Source organism: Vipera ursinii, assembly GCF_947247035.1.
Source record: "Vipera ursinii genome assembly, chromosome: 10".
In the NCBI taxonomy this organism is placed as follows: domain Eukaryota; kingdom Metazoa; phylum Chordata; class Lepidosauria; order Squamata; family Viperidae; genus Vipera; species Vipera ursinii.
The window spans coordinates 3,851,082-3,870,138 of record NC_139520.1 but is presented as its reverse complement, the minus strand read 5'-3'; the positions used below and the strand labels follow the sequence as shown (position 1 = coordinate 3,870,138).

The window sequence follows — 19,057 nt, the reverse complement described above, 5'->3', positions numbered from 1 at the left end:
CTTCAAGACGGTGGGGAAATAACCCTCACTCAAAGAAGCAGATATAACCGCCTGGAGCCAGCCTCGTGTCCTCTCCCTAGCTGCATAAACCAGCCAGGAAGGGCACGGATAGGAAATCTCTCCTTAATTCCCGGTTGCTTCTCTCTTTGGTCAGTTTCCAACCATCGTTTCTCGTCCTGCCCTCTGGTGCTTTGGAGAATAATGTGACCCCCAATCTTTGTGGCAGCCCTCAAATACTGGAACCCCACTATCGTGTCCCCCCCTAATCCTTCTTTTCTCTAGACTGGCCATGCCCAGTTCCTGCAACCGTTCTTCCTATGTTTTTACAATTACAATACTGCCTCTTCTCTGCAACCACGAATGTGTTGGACAACAGAAGCCATCACGAACTATTTGGGCTGGGGAGGATGGCACCGGTGGTCCAAGAACTGCAGAAAGTGCCACGGTGAGGGAATTCGCCATATAGAGATCCCACAAAAGGGAACGTGCGTTCATTTATGACAGATGTTTTTATCAGAAAAGGGAGGAAGCACAATATTTATTCTCCTTAGTTGCTCTATATATTCCAGTCCTCTGGGTGACCGCTGAACTTTCTTAAGTATATAGCTTCCTATTTTTGTCTCCACATTTCTTCACTCCAATCCCGACCCTCCCTCCCTAACCCTAACCCTCCCTCCCCCCCATCAATCATGGTGGCTGGCCATCTGAAAGCTGTCCTTAAGGCCAAGGCCCTTCAGGATCTCCACTGGATCTGGCAGGAGAGGGCCTTTGCTGCCCAGTGCTCGCCTCCTGGGACCTCAGCCACAGTCTCACCCTGACCCTGCTGGCCTTTAGCAAGGCCTTGGAGACCGGCTTTGCGCTGCATCTGTTCCTTGGTGTGATGACTATTGACGCAAAAGCGGGCTAGTTAATGTCTGCGTGAAAAGAGAACTGGGGATGAACAGGCAGCTCAGGAGACTCTCTGCTCCTGCTTTTTTTTATTAGTTTAGAATACAAAATACAAAACAAAATGGTGGAAAAATAAGGAAAGGAGAAGGGAAGAGAAAAGTATAGGGCTAAAGGGAAAAAGAAAGAAAAGACTCCCTCTGGTGCGGTGGAATAAGACAACAGCATCAAATCTCAACTTTTTACTTTTACATAACGGTATAAACTAACCGTTTCTATAACAACAAACCTCCCTAATCAGCAAAACCCAAAATCAAAGTTTCATTTCCCCCCCACCTCAAGCATAAAAGTCCAGAAGTGGTTTCCAAGCAGAAACAAAAGTATTTTTTTTCCTTTAATCAAAGCAGTCGATTTTAGCCATCCCTGTTAATTCAGTCAACTTTGGCCACCATTCATCCACTATGGGAATCAAAGCGTCCTTCCATTTTTGTGCAGGAGGCCCCCTGCTTCAAGTCCAAGGAAGGGGGAGCCTCTCAGCTGCCCCCCCCCAGAAGATGTAAGAGCTGAGAGAGAGCAAGGGAAGAGCAACAAGAGAAGGGGACAGGACTTCTGCTTTGGGCTCGGCCCCTACAAACCGGGTCCCTGCTCATACCTGATCTACAGCTCCCAACATAAATGCAATCTTTGTTTGGAAAATAGTCCCCTAGCCCAGCATTAACCACAGGGCGCTATACCCAAACAGCAAAAGGGCAGAGAACTCACGCAGAAACTAACATGCAAAAGTGGAGATGACGCACCTCCTCCTCTGCACTAATCCTTCACTTCTCCCTCCCTCTCTCTCTCTCTCTCTCTCCTCCAATTGCACCAAGAGTGCCATATCCAAATGCCAACCTGCACCTGGAATGATCATACACACCCTTGATTTATTTATAGATCTATCTCCTCCTCTCCCTGCCCCATGAAATCCCGGGCAATTAACCTTGGCCCCCTCGACTCTGGTTCGAAGCTGGCCAACAGTCAGCCAGGTTTGCACAGCCGAACTGGACTACCTTTGGACTTTTTTGCTCGAGACATCTGTACTCTGCAAAAATCTGCTGATGGGGCGTCTGCTTCTCAATTCCCTGCCAAGAGAGACGCAGTGCAGTGCAGGCCAGAGAACCAAGGGGCGGCCTCCTTGCCAGAGCCAGAAACAGACTCCGTCTTGCTTTATTGGTGAGCTTCGGTGGCTCAGCATCTACAGAAGCAGTGGTCCAGACCTGGCGTATTGCCAATGGAGACTCTCTTTCTCAGTCCCTTCACATATGTGGAGTCTTGGAGAAACTGAAAGAAACTCTGCCCCGCTGCATTAACGTTAGCTGTATTAAGAAAACAAATACAAGCGTGTGAACAAATCAGCGGAGAAATCCCAACGTTAGAGGCTCAGTCGGAAACACAGCAGCTTCCCACAAATGTGAAGGACAGCGCTGGCATCACTCCGACCTTCTTCCATCCAACACTTTTCAAAATCGAAAGGATCCAACGGTCCTTTTCGCTTTTTTCAATCCAAACTTTCAAGATTCCTAGCTTTTCAATTAACTCTTATTTACTTCCTGCGCTCTTTATTTTTGGATATGCATTGCTTTAGGAAAGAGAACGGAAGCACACGCCACTGCGAATAAGCGGCTCTATTTGTCCCTGGGAAAGCTACGCCAGTTATTTTGTCCGAAGGCATCGGGAAAAGCTTCCCATTTTCACCACTGAAGGAAGCTGCTCGCAGAAACCGGCACCGAGGAAGTCACCCAGCATCTCATTTGCCCAGCCAGGGGGAGGGAGGAGGGTGGAAGGGAGGCAGGAGGCGCTTCCTTCCTGGCCAGACAAAAAGTCTAAAGTGAGGAAGGAGGAGGAGAAGGAGAACAGCATGAAAAGCCAGAGAGCCCATCAGGCCTGGAGGTGAAAGCACCAAACCTAGGAAGCAGGAGGGGCTGAGTTCAAGTCCCGCCTTAGCCAGGAAAAACAGCAGGGTGGCTTTCTCAGCCCAACAGGGGGAAGAAAGCATGCTGTATATATTCACTGCCTTAAAGTGATTTGCGGAAATAGTAAGGGGGCCCAAAGCATGAGGAATTATCATTACAGTGTTACTCCCAACAGTTCGGGACTGAGGAGTAAATGGACTGCCTGGGGGCTGCCTGTATTTTGGGCTCCCTTGAGGGCTGGTCTCGCCATCTGAAGCTTCAACAGGGACCATCTTTCTTTCAAAGGAAACAAAAGGCTGGAGAAGGCCCAGATCTAAACTTGGCCACAAGATGGAAGGTAGATCTCACCTATGAGTTTGTGTGCGTGCGTGTGTGTGTGTGTGTGTGTGTGTGTGTTGGGGTAAGTGTGACAAAGGCAAAATCCTCATTGATCACTTTTGACAAAAGCATCAGATCCAACAGACGCCTCTGCCAATTTTTCATTGATTGAAACCTAGGCTTTTAACTGCTTAACTGCTTCATGTATGTTAAACTTCTGCTTGGCTGTCTCGAGTTCTAGCCAAAGTGCACAGTGGAATAAATCAGGTACATTTGTTCCTTAAAACAGCAGCTTGGCGGCGGTGTTTGCAGAAGGTGCTTTGAGGCTGCAGATGACTTGAGTGTTGTTGAACAGCCAGCTGCCTTTTGGCGTCTGCTCTGCCTCAGCGTCCATCCAGCACCTGCCCCCTTGTTCCCATACAAAAGAAGAAATAAAAAGGAAGCAGAGACACTCCTTGGGGCTCCCCTGAACTTCCCTTCCTTGACCTGAAGCTGCTTTAGATCTCAGCAGAACTGAAGAAGCTTCTTGGATGAGAAATGAAACATCTTCAAGGAAAAACAAAGTCCAGTTGCCTTTAGAAAAAAGCACCTTTGGGCCAGGCATGACCTACATCAGGGGTAGGCCACCTTGGCTCTTTTATGACTCGTGGACTTCAACTCCCAGAATTCCTGAGCCAGCCTGGCTCAGCTTGGAAGCCTCTCCCTTTCCCCTCAGCATGGCTGGCTCAGGAATTCTGGGAGTTGAAGTCCACGAGTCATAAAAGAGCCTACCCGACCTAGATGACTGAGAATCTCCATAGACAGTCCTTTCCTTGAGTTGTTCCAGAACAACTTCAAGAACTGATCTGTAATTTTTTGTCTTTTCTTCTCCCTTTTTCTCTTCCCCCCTTACATTGTGAGTCTGAGGAGAGAGGCTCATTCCGGTGGCTAAAGTAAGATTGGCCAGCTGGGGTTTTGCACCACAGTGCTTGGTGGAAGGGGGGGGGGCTGCAACTTTAAGCTCGGCTGTGGCAGTCACTTGCACACCATCCCACCCCTGGCAGTTGCCACCCCAGCCCAGGACCCCAACAGAGCACTCTTTTCTTTAAAGTAGTACAACAACGAAAGAGACGTGGTGGCGCAGTGGTTAGAATGCAATATTGAAGGCTCACCCTGCCGACTGCCAAGAGTTCGATCCTGACCGGCTCAAGGTTGACTCAGCCCTTCCATCTTTTTTTTAGGTCGGTAAAATGAGGACCCAGATTGTTGGGGACAAGAGGCTGATTAGAGAGAGCTGGAAAGCACCGGAACCTTTTCTGGTATCAAGAAAGCAGAGCTACTGTCTACTAGTGATCATCGGCTGTCGCAGAAAGAATTGGACGACAGGCAAAAGGCCATCAAAGAGGTGCCAGAAAGAGGGCATTTGAGGCAGGATGACCACAGGTCAAAAAGTCAAGAAGGCAACCACAGTGGGGCAGCTGAAGTTCTTCCATCTTGATTTTTTTTATTGAAAAGTTTTAAGATACAATTTTCCTTTAAAAAACCCCCCTTCCCCCTCCCTCCTCCCCCCCTACCTCCCCCCTCCCCCCCTCCCTCCTCCCCCCCTCCCTCCCCCCCTCCCCCCCGACTTCCCAGAGCTAAATACAAGGTATATATATATAAAAAAGCAAACATAAACAACCATATACTAACAACTATAAATTCTAAAATCCATCACTCTCTAGCTTATATAGGATAAAACAAACCTTAGCAATATTAAATATATATAAAAAACTAAAATAAAAAAGAAACACTCTCTAGCTTATATAGGATAAAACAAACCTTAATAGTATTAAATATATATTAAAAACAAAAGAAAAAAGAAAAAAAACCCAAGATAGAAAGAGAAAAAGAAAAGAAAAAAAAGGAAAAAAGAGTTATTCAAATACTACATAATACTTCTCAACCCTATACTTATCCTAAATAGACTCCATCCATTTTGTCCACTCCATGATATAACGTTCTTACAAATAATCTTTCAAATTAACCAAAATCTTCGCCACCTCAACCAAATCAGAAAACTTTAAAGTCAACTCTTCTATAATCGGCCGTTCCTCTTCCAGTGCCACATCTATAATTATTCCAAACAAAAAAAAAGATTGCGAACAAAACTTTAACCTCCATTTGAGAATCTTCTGTATATTCCACCAAACTTTAATCCAAAAAAGCTCACCCTTTCCACAAAACCACCACATATAAAAATATATTGCGTCTACACCCAAACCTTTTCCCACCTCCCATACTTGACTATAAATACGTCGTAGAAATTCCATAGACTTCTGCAAATCCTGCTATTTTCTCTTCTTAGATCGTTTTGCAGCAGCACGCGTCACCCTCTGTTCTATAGAATCATCCGACGAGGTTATATCTTGATCTCCTCCAACACCGTTGTCTTCTATCTGACCATCTTCGGCCTCTTGATGCACTCCTTCTCCAGATCCCTTTTCAGCTTCCAGAAGTGTTAATGGCGTTGCATTTAAAACATTATTGTAGAAATCACGCGCTTGCATCACAGTAACCAGACGGTACCTTTTACCTTCGTGCGTCACCATCAACCCAACTGGGATCTCCCATCTGAACCTTATATCTCGTTGCTTGAGCTCTTGCACAAGAAATGTAAAATCCTTCCTTCTCCTTAGAATCTTTGGAGGAATTTCTTTTAAGACCAAAACTTCTTGATTAGCAATCACAACTTTAGTATCATAAGCAGCTCGTATAACTTCATCTCTAGTTTCCCTTTTTGCAAAATATACCACCACATCTCTAGGCAACTTTCTCTGTCCAGCAATCCATGAATTCACACGAAACACTTTATCCATGCCTCCTTTTATTTCAGATGCTGGCTGTTTCAACACTACTTCGAAAGCCTCAGAAACCAGCTGCTTTAGATCTTCCTTGACATTCTCCTTTAAGCCTCTAATTCTAATGGCAAACTGCATCTGGTAATATTGAGCAAGACTCAGTTCCTTTTCCATTTTATCTTCATTCTCCAATACTTTTGCTTCTAATATAGCATTCTTTTGAGTCAAATCTTCTAGCTTTTCCTCCAATTCTTCCACACAACGAGCCACTTTACACACTGAAGACAAGATGTCTACCTTCATCACTCTGAACTTCTGTTCCATCCTCTCCTCCATTCTCTCCTCCAATTTCTCCAATTTCTCCTCCATCTGTACAAATCTATCATTAATTGATTCCAAAATTACCTGAGTGTGTTTTTCAAGAGCATCTTGTAAGTCCTTTGATGTCAATACATCAGGAGGATGCAGCGCCTGCAGTAATGATTGTTGTAATGATCCAAAAAAGTCCATCAAGCTGGAGAGTAAAATATAATAATCCTCTTCACCTTTTCCTCTTGTATCGCTCTGCCTGCTCCTTTAATCCATAGTCATTCCTTCAGGCAGGGGTGGTCGCAGACGCCTGGCTCTGCTCCAAGAAATCAGGAGCAGAGGCGCTGGCCAGCTGGGAACAGCCCAGGCTACGGGGGAGTTCAATCCTTCAGCCGCCCAAGCCATAAGCTCAGGCGGCCCTGGAGAACTCTACCCCTACCTGGGAGCTCACCCCCTCCTCTTCTCCCGAGGAGGGGGCTTCAAATTCGCCCGAACAGCTGATCGGCGCTGTTTCGGGCGAAAATAACTCAGCTGAGCCGCGGGCAGCCCAGAGAGGCTGTCTTCGGCGCCGCGCCGCCACCGGAAGTCCATCTTGATTTTTTTTTAATTACCCCCTTGGACCCCCTGACCAGAGAGACGGGTCAAGAACAGGCAGTGCTAGCCCCAGTCGGAGGGCACTGTGAAGGGGGGCTGGCATACTCCTCCTCTCCCCACGTTTATGTTGGCAGAGACTGAGTGTTGTTGTTGTTGTTGTTTTACCTGGCTTGACGCTGCTGAACACTGCCCGCGATGATTTGTACACGGCCTCGTAGATAGCCTTCTGGTCAGGAGTGAATTTTCCGTTGGCTGGAAAGGTGCAGGTGATGTCTGAACCGTAGCAATAATACTCTCCTCCCATGTCAAAGAGGCTGCAGAAAAGGAAAAAAGAAAAAAAAACCGTTTGGGTCTGAATTTGAACTGCAGCATTATTACAAAGTTGTCTATGCAGTGAGGCCGATTATAGATGTCATCAGAACAGACTCCATTGCAAAGATAAAGCCGGAAGAGTTGCCATTTTTCCTTCTTGAACAAATGAATGTCAGGATGGTCCTTTCCCAAGGCCATCTCGACATTCCTTCATAGCTGGAAAAGCAATTAAATATGTGTGACAGGGGGCTGTTTCCCCCTTCAGTCATTCCCCCAGCTGTTTTAAATAACTATTGTCCGGTCTCCAACCTCCGCTTTCTGGCGAAGGTTGTTGAGAGTGTGGTGGCCCATCAGCTTCTTCTGTTCCTGGATGAAACTGATTATCTGGACCTGTACCAATCGGGTTTCAGACCCGGACACAGCATGGAGATGGCATTGGTCGCGCTGGTGAATGATCTCTGGAGGGCTTGGGACAGGGGTTGTTCCTCTGTCCTGGTCCTATTAGATCTCTCAGCGGCTTTTGATACCATCGACCATGGTATCCTACTGCGGCGTCTCAGGGGGTTGGGAGTGGGAGGCACCGTTTTACGGTGGTTCTCCTCCTATCTCCTGGGCCGCTCGCAGTTGGTGTTGACGGGAGGGCAGAGATCCGTCCCGAGGTATCTCATTTGTGGAGTTCCTCAGGGGTCGGTTCTCTCGGCCCTCCTGTTCAACATCTATATGAAGCCGCTGGGCGAGATCATTCGTGGTTTTGGGGTGGGGTATCATCAGTACGCTGATGATACCCAACTTTTTTTCTCCACCCCATACCAACCCAGCGATGCCCTCGCCGTGATGTCCCGTTGCCTGGAAGCGGTCCGGGTCTGGATGGGGAGAAACAGGCTTCGTCTCAATCCTGCCAAGACTGAGTGGCTGTGCATATCGGCATCTCGGGTCAACCAGACTATTCCATCTCTAACGATGGGGGGTGAGGTGTTACCCCCCGTTGATAGGGCTCGCAACTTGGGTGTCCTCCTGGATTCGCAGCTCACTTTTGAAGACCGTATAGGAGCCGTGACCAGGGGGGCTTTTGCCCAGGTTCGCCTGGTGCGCCAGTTGCGACCCTACCTGGACCGAAATGCCCTACGCACAGTCACTCATGCGCTCGTGATCTCCCGTTTAGACTACTGCAACGCTCTCTACATGGGGCTGCCCTTGAGGACCACCCGGAGGCTTCAGCTGGTGCAGAATGCAGCCGCGCGAGTTGTGATGGGGGTCTCCCGATACTCCCATGTAACACCTCTACTCCGCGAGCTGCATTGGCTTCCAGTTGAGATTCAAGGTGCTGGTGATGACCTATAAAGCCCTAAATGGCGAGGGTCCGGGATATTTGAGGGAACACCTGCTGCCAGCATCAAGCTCCCTTCGTCCAGTGCGCTCCCACAGGGAGGGTCTCCTCAGGGTGCCGCCGGCGGGTAACACCCAGGGGTAGGGCCTTCTCAGTGGGTGCGCCTGCCCTGTGGAACCAGCTGCCTGCGGAGCTTAGGACTGCCCCCAACCTCCGTTCATTCCGCCGGGACCTGAAGACCTGGCTCTTCGAGCTCTCTGGCCCAGGCTGAGAATTTTTTAATTTTAATTTTAACTGGGTTTTTAATTTTCTCAGGGTTTTATTTAATCTTTTTAAATTTGTTTTAACGTTTGTATTGACTTTCTTTAAAATGCCCTGTAAACCGCCCTGAGTCCTTCGGGAAAGGGCGGTTTATAAATCTAAATAAATAAAATAAATAAATAAATAAATTCAAAGATGGAAAACTTCCAACAGTCTGTATGTAGAGGTTTCACTGGCTGTGTTTTCACAACACAATTAGCCTAGTTACTGAATTAATCCATTTTTCTGGATATGGATTACACCCAGAGTTATAAAATATCCAATCAGGTTGGTTTACATAATATGCTAATCTACAAAAAATAACAATGTATACTGTTTTGTGAATGCTATGCCTTCAGTCTAGTTAAGAATGTTGCCAGCTATCCATTCCTCATCTCCATACTTTTAATACCACAATTAGGAAATAAAACGTTACTTAGCAATAGAATTGCTGCAAAAAATTAACTTAGTCTTCTAAATCCAAGTTTTATCTCCAGCCTGATTAAGGAAATGAAAAACTGGTTCTCTGATTTGGTCACCTTGAGGCCATTTCACTTTGTCACCTGAATTTGGCCTGGAAGCTAAACACTGATATACATACATACACACATACACACACACACACATACATACATACATACTGTGTGTGTGTGTATCTATATGTATATCTATATGTGTGTGTGTGTGTATTATGTATGTATGATGTATGGATACACACGTGTGTGTGTGTGTGTGTGTGTGTGTGTGTGTATGTATTCATATTCTTTTTTCTTGGCTGCAGTCTTTCTGACAGAACATCTTACCCAGCCTTAGCTACAAAATACCTATGATTTGACTCTTTTGACATAAACTGTTTCTTTGGCAAAGCAGTTCAACATCCAAAGTTATTACTAGTCCCTTAAGAATATCTCTCTCATCTCCCTCCCCCCCCATGAATCCCTGCCATCCAAAGAATCAATGAGCAGCTGCTGATCTGACCCACTCTGTAGCAATGCAGGCACTGAGAGTGCCACCCCCCTCAGCCTCTCTGCCCAGCTCCAGCGATCATGGCCAAGGGTCACAGGGGACCAGCACTGCAACTACACAGACCCCCATCCCCTAGGACACAGGTCTGCAACCCGTGGCTCCAGAGCCGCATGCGGCTCTTTCAGCCATCTCCTGCGGCTCCCAGTCCTCTGCCATGTGCAGTCCAAAAAATAAATAAAAAGTGGGACTAAAAAAGTTCAACCAATCAATTCAAATATGCAAGGGAGGTGCATATCTCGCCTTGGCTCCACTCTTCAGTCAAACCCTGTTCTGTGCATGCGCGCATGTATGCACATGCGCACATATTTTTTGCGGCTCCCAGTTTTTCCTTTTGTGAGGGAACCGGTTCTGAGTGGCTCTTTCACTGTTTCAGGTTGCTGACCCCTGCCCTAGGAGCTTCCTTGTCACAATACACAGGCATCATGAGGACCCAAGAGAGACATTTATCCAGTGACTCAATAATTGGGGGCATTCCTGTGGCGGCAAGGGACACCCCAAAGCATCCATGGGAGCCTAAGAATTACTCCAAAAGTGGGACGAGAGCTTAAGAATTGAAATGGTGCCCCATATGCTTCTTCTAGTGCCCTGAAACTCCCACAGCCCGCCCCCAAAGCCTGCATCTTTGGCCTCTCTTTCTCTGGGCAAACCCTGCCCCCCCAACATAGCCCAAATAACCATCAAAAGCTCACTGCATTGTGTGAACCCAACATAAAGTATCTGTGGGTTCTATTCAACTCGGCCTGAAATCCTGCTCTACTGATTCAGTTAGAAAATCAGTGGCACCACACAGGTGGCTGTTTCCATTGGCATTCAGCTGGGAGGCTCGATCTGTTGTCTTCAATGCCACACGGCTGCCACCGCTTACAAATTCCAACTGGAATGGCAACCTGCCTATGAATCTTGGCCATTTCAAGGCCAGAAGGGGCCCAACAGGAAAGGGCTGGTGGACACCTTGGGCTCATGCTGAATATTTCAGCAGCCAAGAGTGATCTGCATGCACCTGACCTCCATAGTTTGCTTACTTCCCACTTGCGTTTATGCCCTGGGCACATGTGTGCACCGGCTTATGAAACTCCTGCAGCCCTTCATCAGTGAGCCTTAGGTGACGGATGAGATGCCACGAGGGTCTGCTGGTTACGCAAGCAACGTGGGCATCCTGTGAGAATTCTCTGGGCAGCCCATGGAGAGTTATGTAAAAAATGAAATCTCTGCTGAAATACTGCGTGATCAGAAAAGGCCACAGGGAGCTGTATTGACGGCTTTCATTCGTTCCAGGGACTTTCAGGAGCTGGCCTGGGAGTGGCAGCCAGTTTGGCCAATCTTTCCCCTGGACATCTGTGCTGGAGTCCCGGCACCCGGCTAGAACATTTTGCTCCCAGTGCACTGATCAAACAGTTGGAGATTAAACTCCCAGGGCAAAAGTCATTCTTTTGATGATTGCCTTTTACTGTAAATAGCACCATGCCTACCCCATGTATGGAAAAGGTCATCGCTTCCATTTCTGCCATGAATGGGAGACACAGCACACAAAGTGTTGAATTCCATTCCTAGAACACCAAATGAGTTGTCTTTGGCACGGGACCAAGCTGTGATGTGCTGTGACTTAAGCAGGCCAGCTTCCAAAGGCCAAGGTGCTTGCAGGGCTCCTGAAATCAAGGAGCCTCATTCCTCGGCCTTTGAGGGCAGGAACCAGACATCTGGTCCCCTGAGAAGGTTGGTTGCAGAAGCCAACTTTGGGCCAACGGAGAAAACAAGTCTGGTTTTCAGAGACGATCTCAGACTAAATCCAAGTTCTCCCTCTCCTTAGCTCCAATGGCATTTGCTCCTCAACAGGAAGCTCCTTGCAAAATCCTTTCGGCTCAGCCCTTTAAAGTCATCCAGTGTGGGATGTAAGTCCAAGTCCTGGAACGGACGAAAGGGGAGGCGGCTGGCGCTGGAGTTTTTTTTTTAATGAGTCATTGCTTTGGCTATTTCGCCATTCAGTTAGACCAGAGGTAGGGAAGGATGGCCCATTTATGTCTTGTGGATTTCAACGCCCAGAATTCCTCAGCCAGCATGGTTGGCTCCGGAATTCTGGGAGTCGAAGTCTGTAAGTCATAAAAGGCCATCGTTCCCCCACCGCTGAGTTAGATCATGCTGAGTTGCATCTATGTTGGCTGGAAGCAGTGCATTTATGTTCTCATTGTATCAGTGGGCTGCCATGGAAACACAGGGGGGGTGTAGGTAGTTTTTAAGAGGGAAAAAACCCCTCTTGTAATGGAACATTTGAGGGGTCTAACAGTAAAACGCAGAGGGTAGAACCATTCTGTAATTGTTCTGCAAGGGATAAAATTGCAAAGGGAGGTGGAGAAAACTTGAACTCCACAGTGCACATCCAAAGCTGGGGCTGCAGTTTCACTGGGCACCCTGAACAGGGAGAAAAGATTTGTCATTTGACAAAGGGTGGCATGGAAGTGGGGTGTTGATGCGGGGGGGGGGGGAGGGAAGAAAGAAGCCCAGTGAGGATTCCTGAGAAAAGGGTTCCCTCAGCTGAGGAAATCATTCTGGAGATCAATGGATTTCATGCGTTTGAAGTACAGGTGGAGAAAGAGAATCTGGGGCAGTTTCTGTTTTCTGGGCTGTACAATAATTTATTCAATTCTAGGCATCCGCGTCTTTTCACATATCTTTAAATACTTGTTTCAGCATGCTCTCATTTCATTTCGATCCCCAAACATTTCCTTGCTTTGATTTTCAATTCCATTCGCTCTTCCAGAGGGCCCTTTTTAGCCCTCTTCCAAAATAATACTTTTATTTCCATCCTGACTCTTCTGCAGCCTGGTGGATTTGCAGCTGAAGGGCTGCTGCCCAACGGGGCTTGTTAATGGCTCTGGTTTCCCCGGAGAAAAAGCTGAGTGGAGTACCCCAGGGCATAGTCCTTGATGCCGTGCTATTTAACATCCTTATAAGTAGAGGATGGACTGGGACGGGTCCTTATCCAATTTTCACATATTTAGTTGGGATTAGCTAATACCTTACAGAGGGACACGGTGGCTCAGTGGGTTAGGACGCTGAGCTTGTCGATCAGAAGGTCGGCAGTTTGGCGGGTTGAATCCCGAGTGCCGCATAGCAGAGTGAACGCCTGTTACTCGTCCCAGCTTCTGCCAACCTAGCAGTTCGAAAGCACGTAAAAATGCAAGTAGAAAAATAAGGACCACTACGGTGGGAAGGTAATAGCATTTCGTGCGCCTTTGGCGTCTAGTCATGCCGGCCACATGACCACGGAGACGTCCTCGGACAAGCGCTGGCTCTTTGGCTTTGAAACGGAGATGAGTTGGAAACGACTAGCACGCATGTGTGGGGGAACCTTAATACCTTACAGAACAGCTGGAGACTGACCTTCACTGGGCAGGGCAGGGCAGGGCAGGGCAGGGCAGAGGTGTGTGGGGGGGCAGATGGCCTGGAAGGGAAGGGTTCCTGCACTGAGATTTCTGTTGGACAAGACAACCTACACACTCTCTGATCATCACAAGTTGCTTGGATGGAGCAATGCATCTGCTAGTGCAAAGTGCCCTCAGATGCCTTGGTTCAGTCTGCTCAACAAGAGGGGAATTCAGCATTGGGCTCTTCTCCTGGTCAACCTACCCCCTGGAGTCTGCCCTTTCTTGCCTCTGCTGAGGGTGAGGGTGGCGTTCCAGTTTGATTGGCAGGGAGGGATCTTCAGTTATTTGGGTGGGTTGAGATGCCCATCTCTTTTTTACGCTCAACCTCTCAACAAGCCAAGGATCCTTCTTGACTCTTACACCACATTTCAATGCAGAGGTAGGGAAGTTTTGGTCACCACGATGTAAAAAAGATGTAAAAAACCACTTATATATCGTCGGGTGCCAGGTGGGTGTGGCCAATTGGGTGGCCATGGCCCACTGGGTGGGCGTGGCTGCAGTGGTAATGGTAGACTGGGTGGGACTGAAAAGTTCAATCAATCAATTCCAATTTTGCGAGATCTTTTTTTCCCCTGCAAGAAATCTTTTTTTTTTTGCACGCAGCGGCGGAGGCCTAAAGCAAAAAGGTTTTATAAAACCCAACTGAAGGCCTAGTAGTGGGATGATGGTGCGCGTGCCCACAGAGAGGGCTCTGCGGGCCACCTATGGCACGCAGGCCATAGGTTCGCCACCACGGTTCTAGAGAGAACATTTAACAGTGAGGACAATTAACCAGTGGGACGGCTTGCCTTCAGAAGTCGTGGGTGCTCCATCACTGGAGGCTTCTATGAAGAGACAGGACAGCCATTTGTCTGAAATGTTTGAGCAGCAGGTAGGACTAGAAGACCTCCAAGTTATCTTCCAACTCTTATGATGAGGATGATGAAGGCACCTCTCAGCATGGATGCTTCTGGCTGCCTTGCTCAGCTCTCTGCCCTCTGGGGTTCAGAGGGATTAAGAAAGAGCCTTGATTCAATGGAATCACCTTCCCCACCAGAGGCTTTCCAGATCCCTAGACCCCCTCGATCCTACAAGATGTTCTACAGAAGAGTAAAAGAAGTCTATGACTCCAGATTTTGTGTATTAAAGAGCGTCAGCACTACATCCATGTAATCTTAGTTAGGCGTTGCCTCCTTTTTTGCTTGGCCTGAGTAAGAGAGACTGTCCCTTCGTAGATTTCTTTCTGTGTCTTTCAAAGGAGCTTCCGAGGCACCAGATTGCGCAAGGAGAATTACACAGTTTATCCTAGTTATATGCATATACAGGCGGTTCACACAAAAGGCAGTCTTGGCACGTTTAGGGGTTACACACATTATTGTTATGAGACAGGCCTATAACCCATTACGGGGCTAATCAGGGCACATCGTGTGAATGCAGCAATTGGGTTTGATTAGTTTTAAGCATGCGGCATTATTCTAGGAATCATTTGATTTCTGAGATGTGGGGTGCTAGAGGATTTTTAAAAATGTGCATATGTTTAGGGGCAAATGAAATTTACCAAAAAAGATGCATCAGAGGAGAAATCTAGAAAGGGAATAGACAGAAGAACAAGAAGACATAAAAGCAGCAGATGATATATGTCAGTAAATCAGCTTTCCTTTGAAATGAATTAGTCTACAACACTCATAATCTCCAATCTTTATGAGGGGTAAATATTGGATTTGTTCCTCAGATGTTTTTTCCTTGAATTTAAACTTCCCAGATGAGAGGAAGTTGCAGTGTTTACTCCAAACCCCACCCCCCATTTTAATTTTTTTTTCCAAAAGAAGAAAGAGATGAATGTACTTAGAATCTATTATTAAGTAAGAGTTTGGGTCTTGACGTTATTGTAGGGGGGGGGAAGTTGCTTTGAAAGGAAACCAGGGCACCTTTTAAAAGGAAAGGGAGTTATTTAAAGCTCTCCACAAGATGGCAGAATGCACTAGGAAAGTATCTCAAGCTTTTCTTAGCTACATCTAGAAATTATCCATTTTGCCCAGAGATGGAGACGGCATGCTGTTGGGTACAAAATGCCAGGGAGCCTCAGTCGAAGCACTGCCTCTCTCTGTTTATCACAGGGCTCTTCAAACTTAGGCCTTTGATGACGTGTGGACTTCAACTCCCAGAATTCCTCAGCCAGTGCGCCTGGCTGAGGAACTCTGGGACTTGAAGTCCACACACACCATAAAAGGGCTAAGTTTGAAGAGCCCTGATTTATCATAAAGACAAGGCGGCCAAAAACTCAGCATGTAATTTTTTCTTAATAAAAACCCAGGAGGAGCCTGGCTGCACCTCTTCCAAGAAGAGGAGACTGGACAGTCACTTATCTGAGATGGTATGGGTTCTCCTGCTTGAGCAGGGGGCTGGACTAGAAGACCTCCAAGGTCTCTTCCAGATTCTATTGTACAAAAACCAAGGGGAGGGGGGGAAATCCTCTCGGAACAGAATCATAGAGTTGGAAGGTACTAGAGCATCTCTCACAGATGACCCCATCCGGTCACCAGCCAGGGCAGGGTTAGGCCACCTTGGCTCTTTTATGACTCATGGACTTCAACTCCCAGAATTCCTGAGCCAGCCATGCTGAGAGGAAAGGGAGAGGTTTCCAAGCTGAGCCATGCTGGCTCAGGAATTCTGGGAGTTGAAGTCCACGAGTCATAAAAGAGCCAAGCTGGCCTACCCCTGAGCCAGGGCAACAAGGCCCAGCATGATCAAGCCAGACAGCGGAATTTACGTTTCTTATCCATACCTGAATCTGATGAGTCGGCGTATGGACAAAAAGGAAATGTTTTCATTTTCCGAGGCAACAGTGCCCTCATCCGGAGAAATAAATCATAGCACGGGAATAAAGAAAGGATGTGTCTCTCCATGCGTGCGTGTGTGTGTGCGTGTGTGTGTGTGTGTTGTTTCCAGAGATTTTTGGAGCTTCTCTGACAAAGGGAAAAAAGCTGCATTGTTTTAACGAAAACATTCTGGAGTTTATAACTGGCCAATACATTTCAACTGCAGAGGGATATCCTGTTCAGCCTTTAGCAGCATCCAGCCGCTGAAGCACCCTCGGCCACAAATCCCCGATGCTTGTGGCACGCTACCCTTGCAAGGGAGAACGCGGAGAAGTAGAGCAGGATTCCCGTCTGCCTTCTGAGGCTGCCTGGAGCCATCCTGATCTCTGCCAGCCCTGCGGGAGGGAGGCAGCGGGCTCCGATTTCTCTCTGTGTGGGCAGAGCAGTTGGGGAACTGGGGAGACTCAACCCAGAACGAGGGAAGGAAGCCCTCTTCTTGGATTAATGCAGCAACTGTGTCGAGAGGTGTGCAGGTAACACCCAGCATGTCCTCGCTTCAGGTACGCTGCACTCCTGGCGACTGGCAGGTCAGAAAGCCCTTAATGATGTCGGTCCACTTAGATCTGCGGCCTGGCTTCCCTGCTGCCATCAAGACTTGAGTTTACAGTTAATAAATAGATCAAAACAGGTAGCAGCCGGGGAGGAAAAATACTCCTTTCTGGAGACATCGCCTTCCTCCTCTTCAAAGCCCCAAGCAAATGTGCGGGCGAGTGTGCGGTAGTCTACAGTACCATGGATTAAATGCCACTTCAAAACTCTTTAAGATGTGCGGGACCCGCTGAGAACCCCACACATTTCATCCCATAATACTGTTAATGAGTAATAATGCTAATAAAAAGCTGCTGAGCACCAAGACCTGAGGAGGCAATGAACAATTCTTTAAAAGCCAAGCCTAAATAAAATGTGAACATGTTTTCCAAGCAACTCTGTACCCAGCAATATTAATATTCTGCGACAAAAGAAAATGCTTTTGAACAACAGCGGCAAAAGACTATCGGCTTCGGGCCAGGAAACCTACCAAACCTAGCTAACACAATGTTGAATTTTCTCCTGAATGCACCGATCAAAAGCAAACAAAGGACAGGACTACACAAAACGGCAGGCTGCACATCTAAAAAGAGCCCCTCGTGTGCCCTTTCGAAATGGGCTGCATTTCTTCTCCCTCCGTATTTCCAACAGCTCCGTGCAGAAGCGATCTTTTTATCCTGGGCTCGGAGGAATCATTTGCTCCCTCTGGAGCACAAGAGGAGCTCTGCCGATCCATTTGGAAAGATTCAAACAAAGAACCGTCATCGACCCCAACCAACTGGCGTGAAATGCCCCAGTGTCAGGCCTGCCATCCCGTTGCACCGGCCCTGCTTACCTAGATGCCAGGCTGTCGGGAGAAATGGGGAGAGGGAGCTACGGGGTGACATGAAGGGGGGACGGAGGAAAGGAAAGCAAAAATCTTTGTGCCATCCAAAGTCACCTGAGTGCCACTCCCTCAAGCTCTGGGGACTGTCGGCGAAATAAGTAGTCTGAATATGATTGGACACTTACTGATAACCATGGGGAGTGGGATGGGTCCCAAAAAGGAACGTTGACCGTATGCTTTGGGCACAAAATGCCAGATTCAGCTTTCGTAAAAATATGCTTTTGGTAGCCCTGAGACTGAGAGTCTTGCTCTGCTAATTGACCAAGTGGGGATGGCTGACACCCAGACACAATCATGCAACCCCTCGGGCAAATCCCAAACCAGTCCGTCTTGGGTTTGAGCTGAGGGTGCATCCCGCAATCCCTGCAACTCTCTTGGAACCCCAACAGACCCAAATGAGGGTGAACCTGCAATTTGAGGGCTGGTTTAGCTGCAGGACCAAAAGGGGGGTCTCTTAGTAGAGGAACATTCATCAAGTCTACCTCACTCCCAACCTATGGCCTCCTTCCCTTCAGCTACAGGGGGTCTGAGCCCCATAGAAAAAGATCTGGCTGATGAAAAAGATTTGAAGGACGAAACCAGAAACATGCTGACCCTGGGGGCCAAGGGAATACCTTTCAGATGCATTACAGCTCAGCTGCCATAATGCCCATTGGTTGAAGTCCAACCCGTCTGAGGGTACTTGGGCTGGGCTTCTCTGATGAGATACTTTTTTTAAAAAAAATCCCATTTATATTTATATCCCGCCCTTCTCCGAAGACTCAGGGTGGCTTACAATCTAAGCACAAATCAATGTGCTTAGCAATAGCCTTCATTCTATGTATATGCCTGCTTATTAGGGCTTTCGCCCCCCCCCCCAAGCGGCATTATTACAAAGTCAGCTTAATTGCCCCCAACAATCTGGGTCCTCATTTTACCTACCTGGGAAGGATGGAAGGCTGAGTCAACCTTGAGCCTGGTGGGACTCGAACCTGCACTAACTGCAGGCAGCTGGTGTTACTTAAGGAGGCATCAGCCCACTGCTCCACCAAGGCTCTTTTCTACTTGAGCCCACAATCCAAAAGGCATGGCAGGAAAGGAAAGGAGACGAGGGAGGGAAGAGAGAAAATATTAGGCACACCTGATATTTCACCAGAGTCACGTGGATAGATTCTAATTACCGAGAAGTGCAAAGAAGGGGAGGAGAAATTGTTCCTTCCCTTTTCCCACCATGACAAGATATACATTCTGGGCAAATTTTTAGCCACAGGCAGCCAACAGTTTCTGCAGCAGGTGAACTGAAGGCAGCAAAGGGCCACCAGCCAACGATCGCATGGACCATTCAGCTTCCGACTCCAAACACGCAGAAGGCGCGCATGGCCTGTGATACCCCGAAGCAGCCTTGGGGTCTGGACAGTCAGGCCAAGAGATTCCAGGGCAAGCGCTTGGAAAAAGTGGCAGGCATTCCACATTGCACAACAGATTGGCTCCTGGAGACTCTGGAGGAAGACGGAGCTTGGAGTTCACTGCCAATCTGAAGCA

General features: G+C 47.7%; 1 protein-coding gene across 1 annotated transcript in view; it reads right to left on the bottom strand.

The window, feature by feature from the left end:
• Positions 1–19,057, bottom strand: part of PEPD (peptidase D) — a 168,177-nt gene that overhangs the window by 13,219 nt on the left and 135,901 nt on the right. Inside the window, exon 12 of the mRNA XM_083370686.1 lies at positions 7,043–7,191. Within this exon, the coding sequence (XP_083226812.1) occupies positions 7,043–7,191 (149 nt within the window). The remainder of the gene's footprint in view (positions 1–7,042; positions 7,192–19,057) is intronic.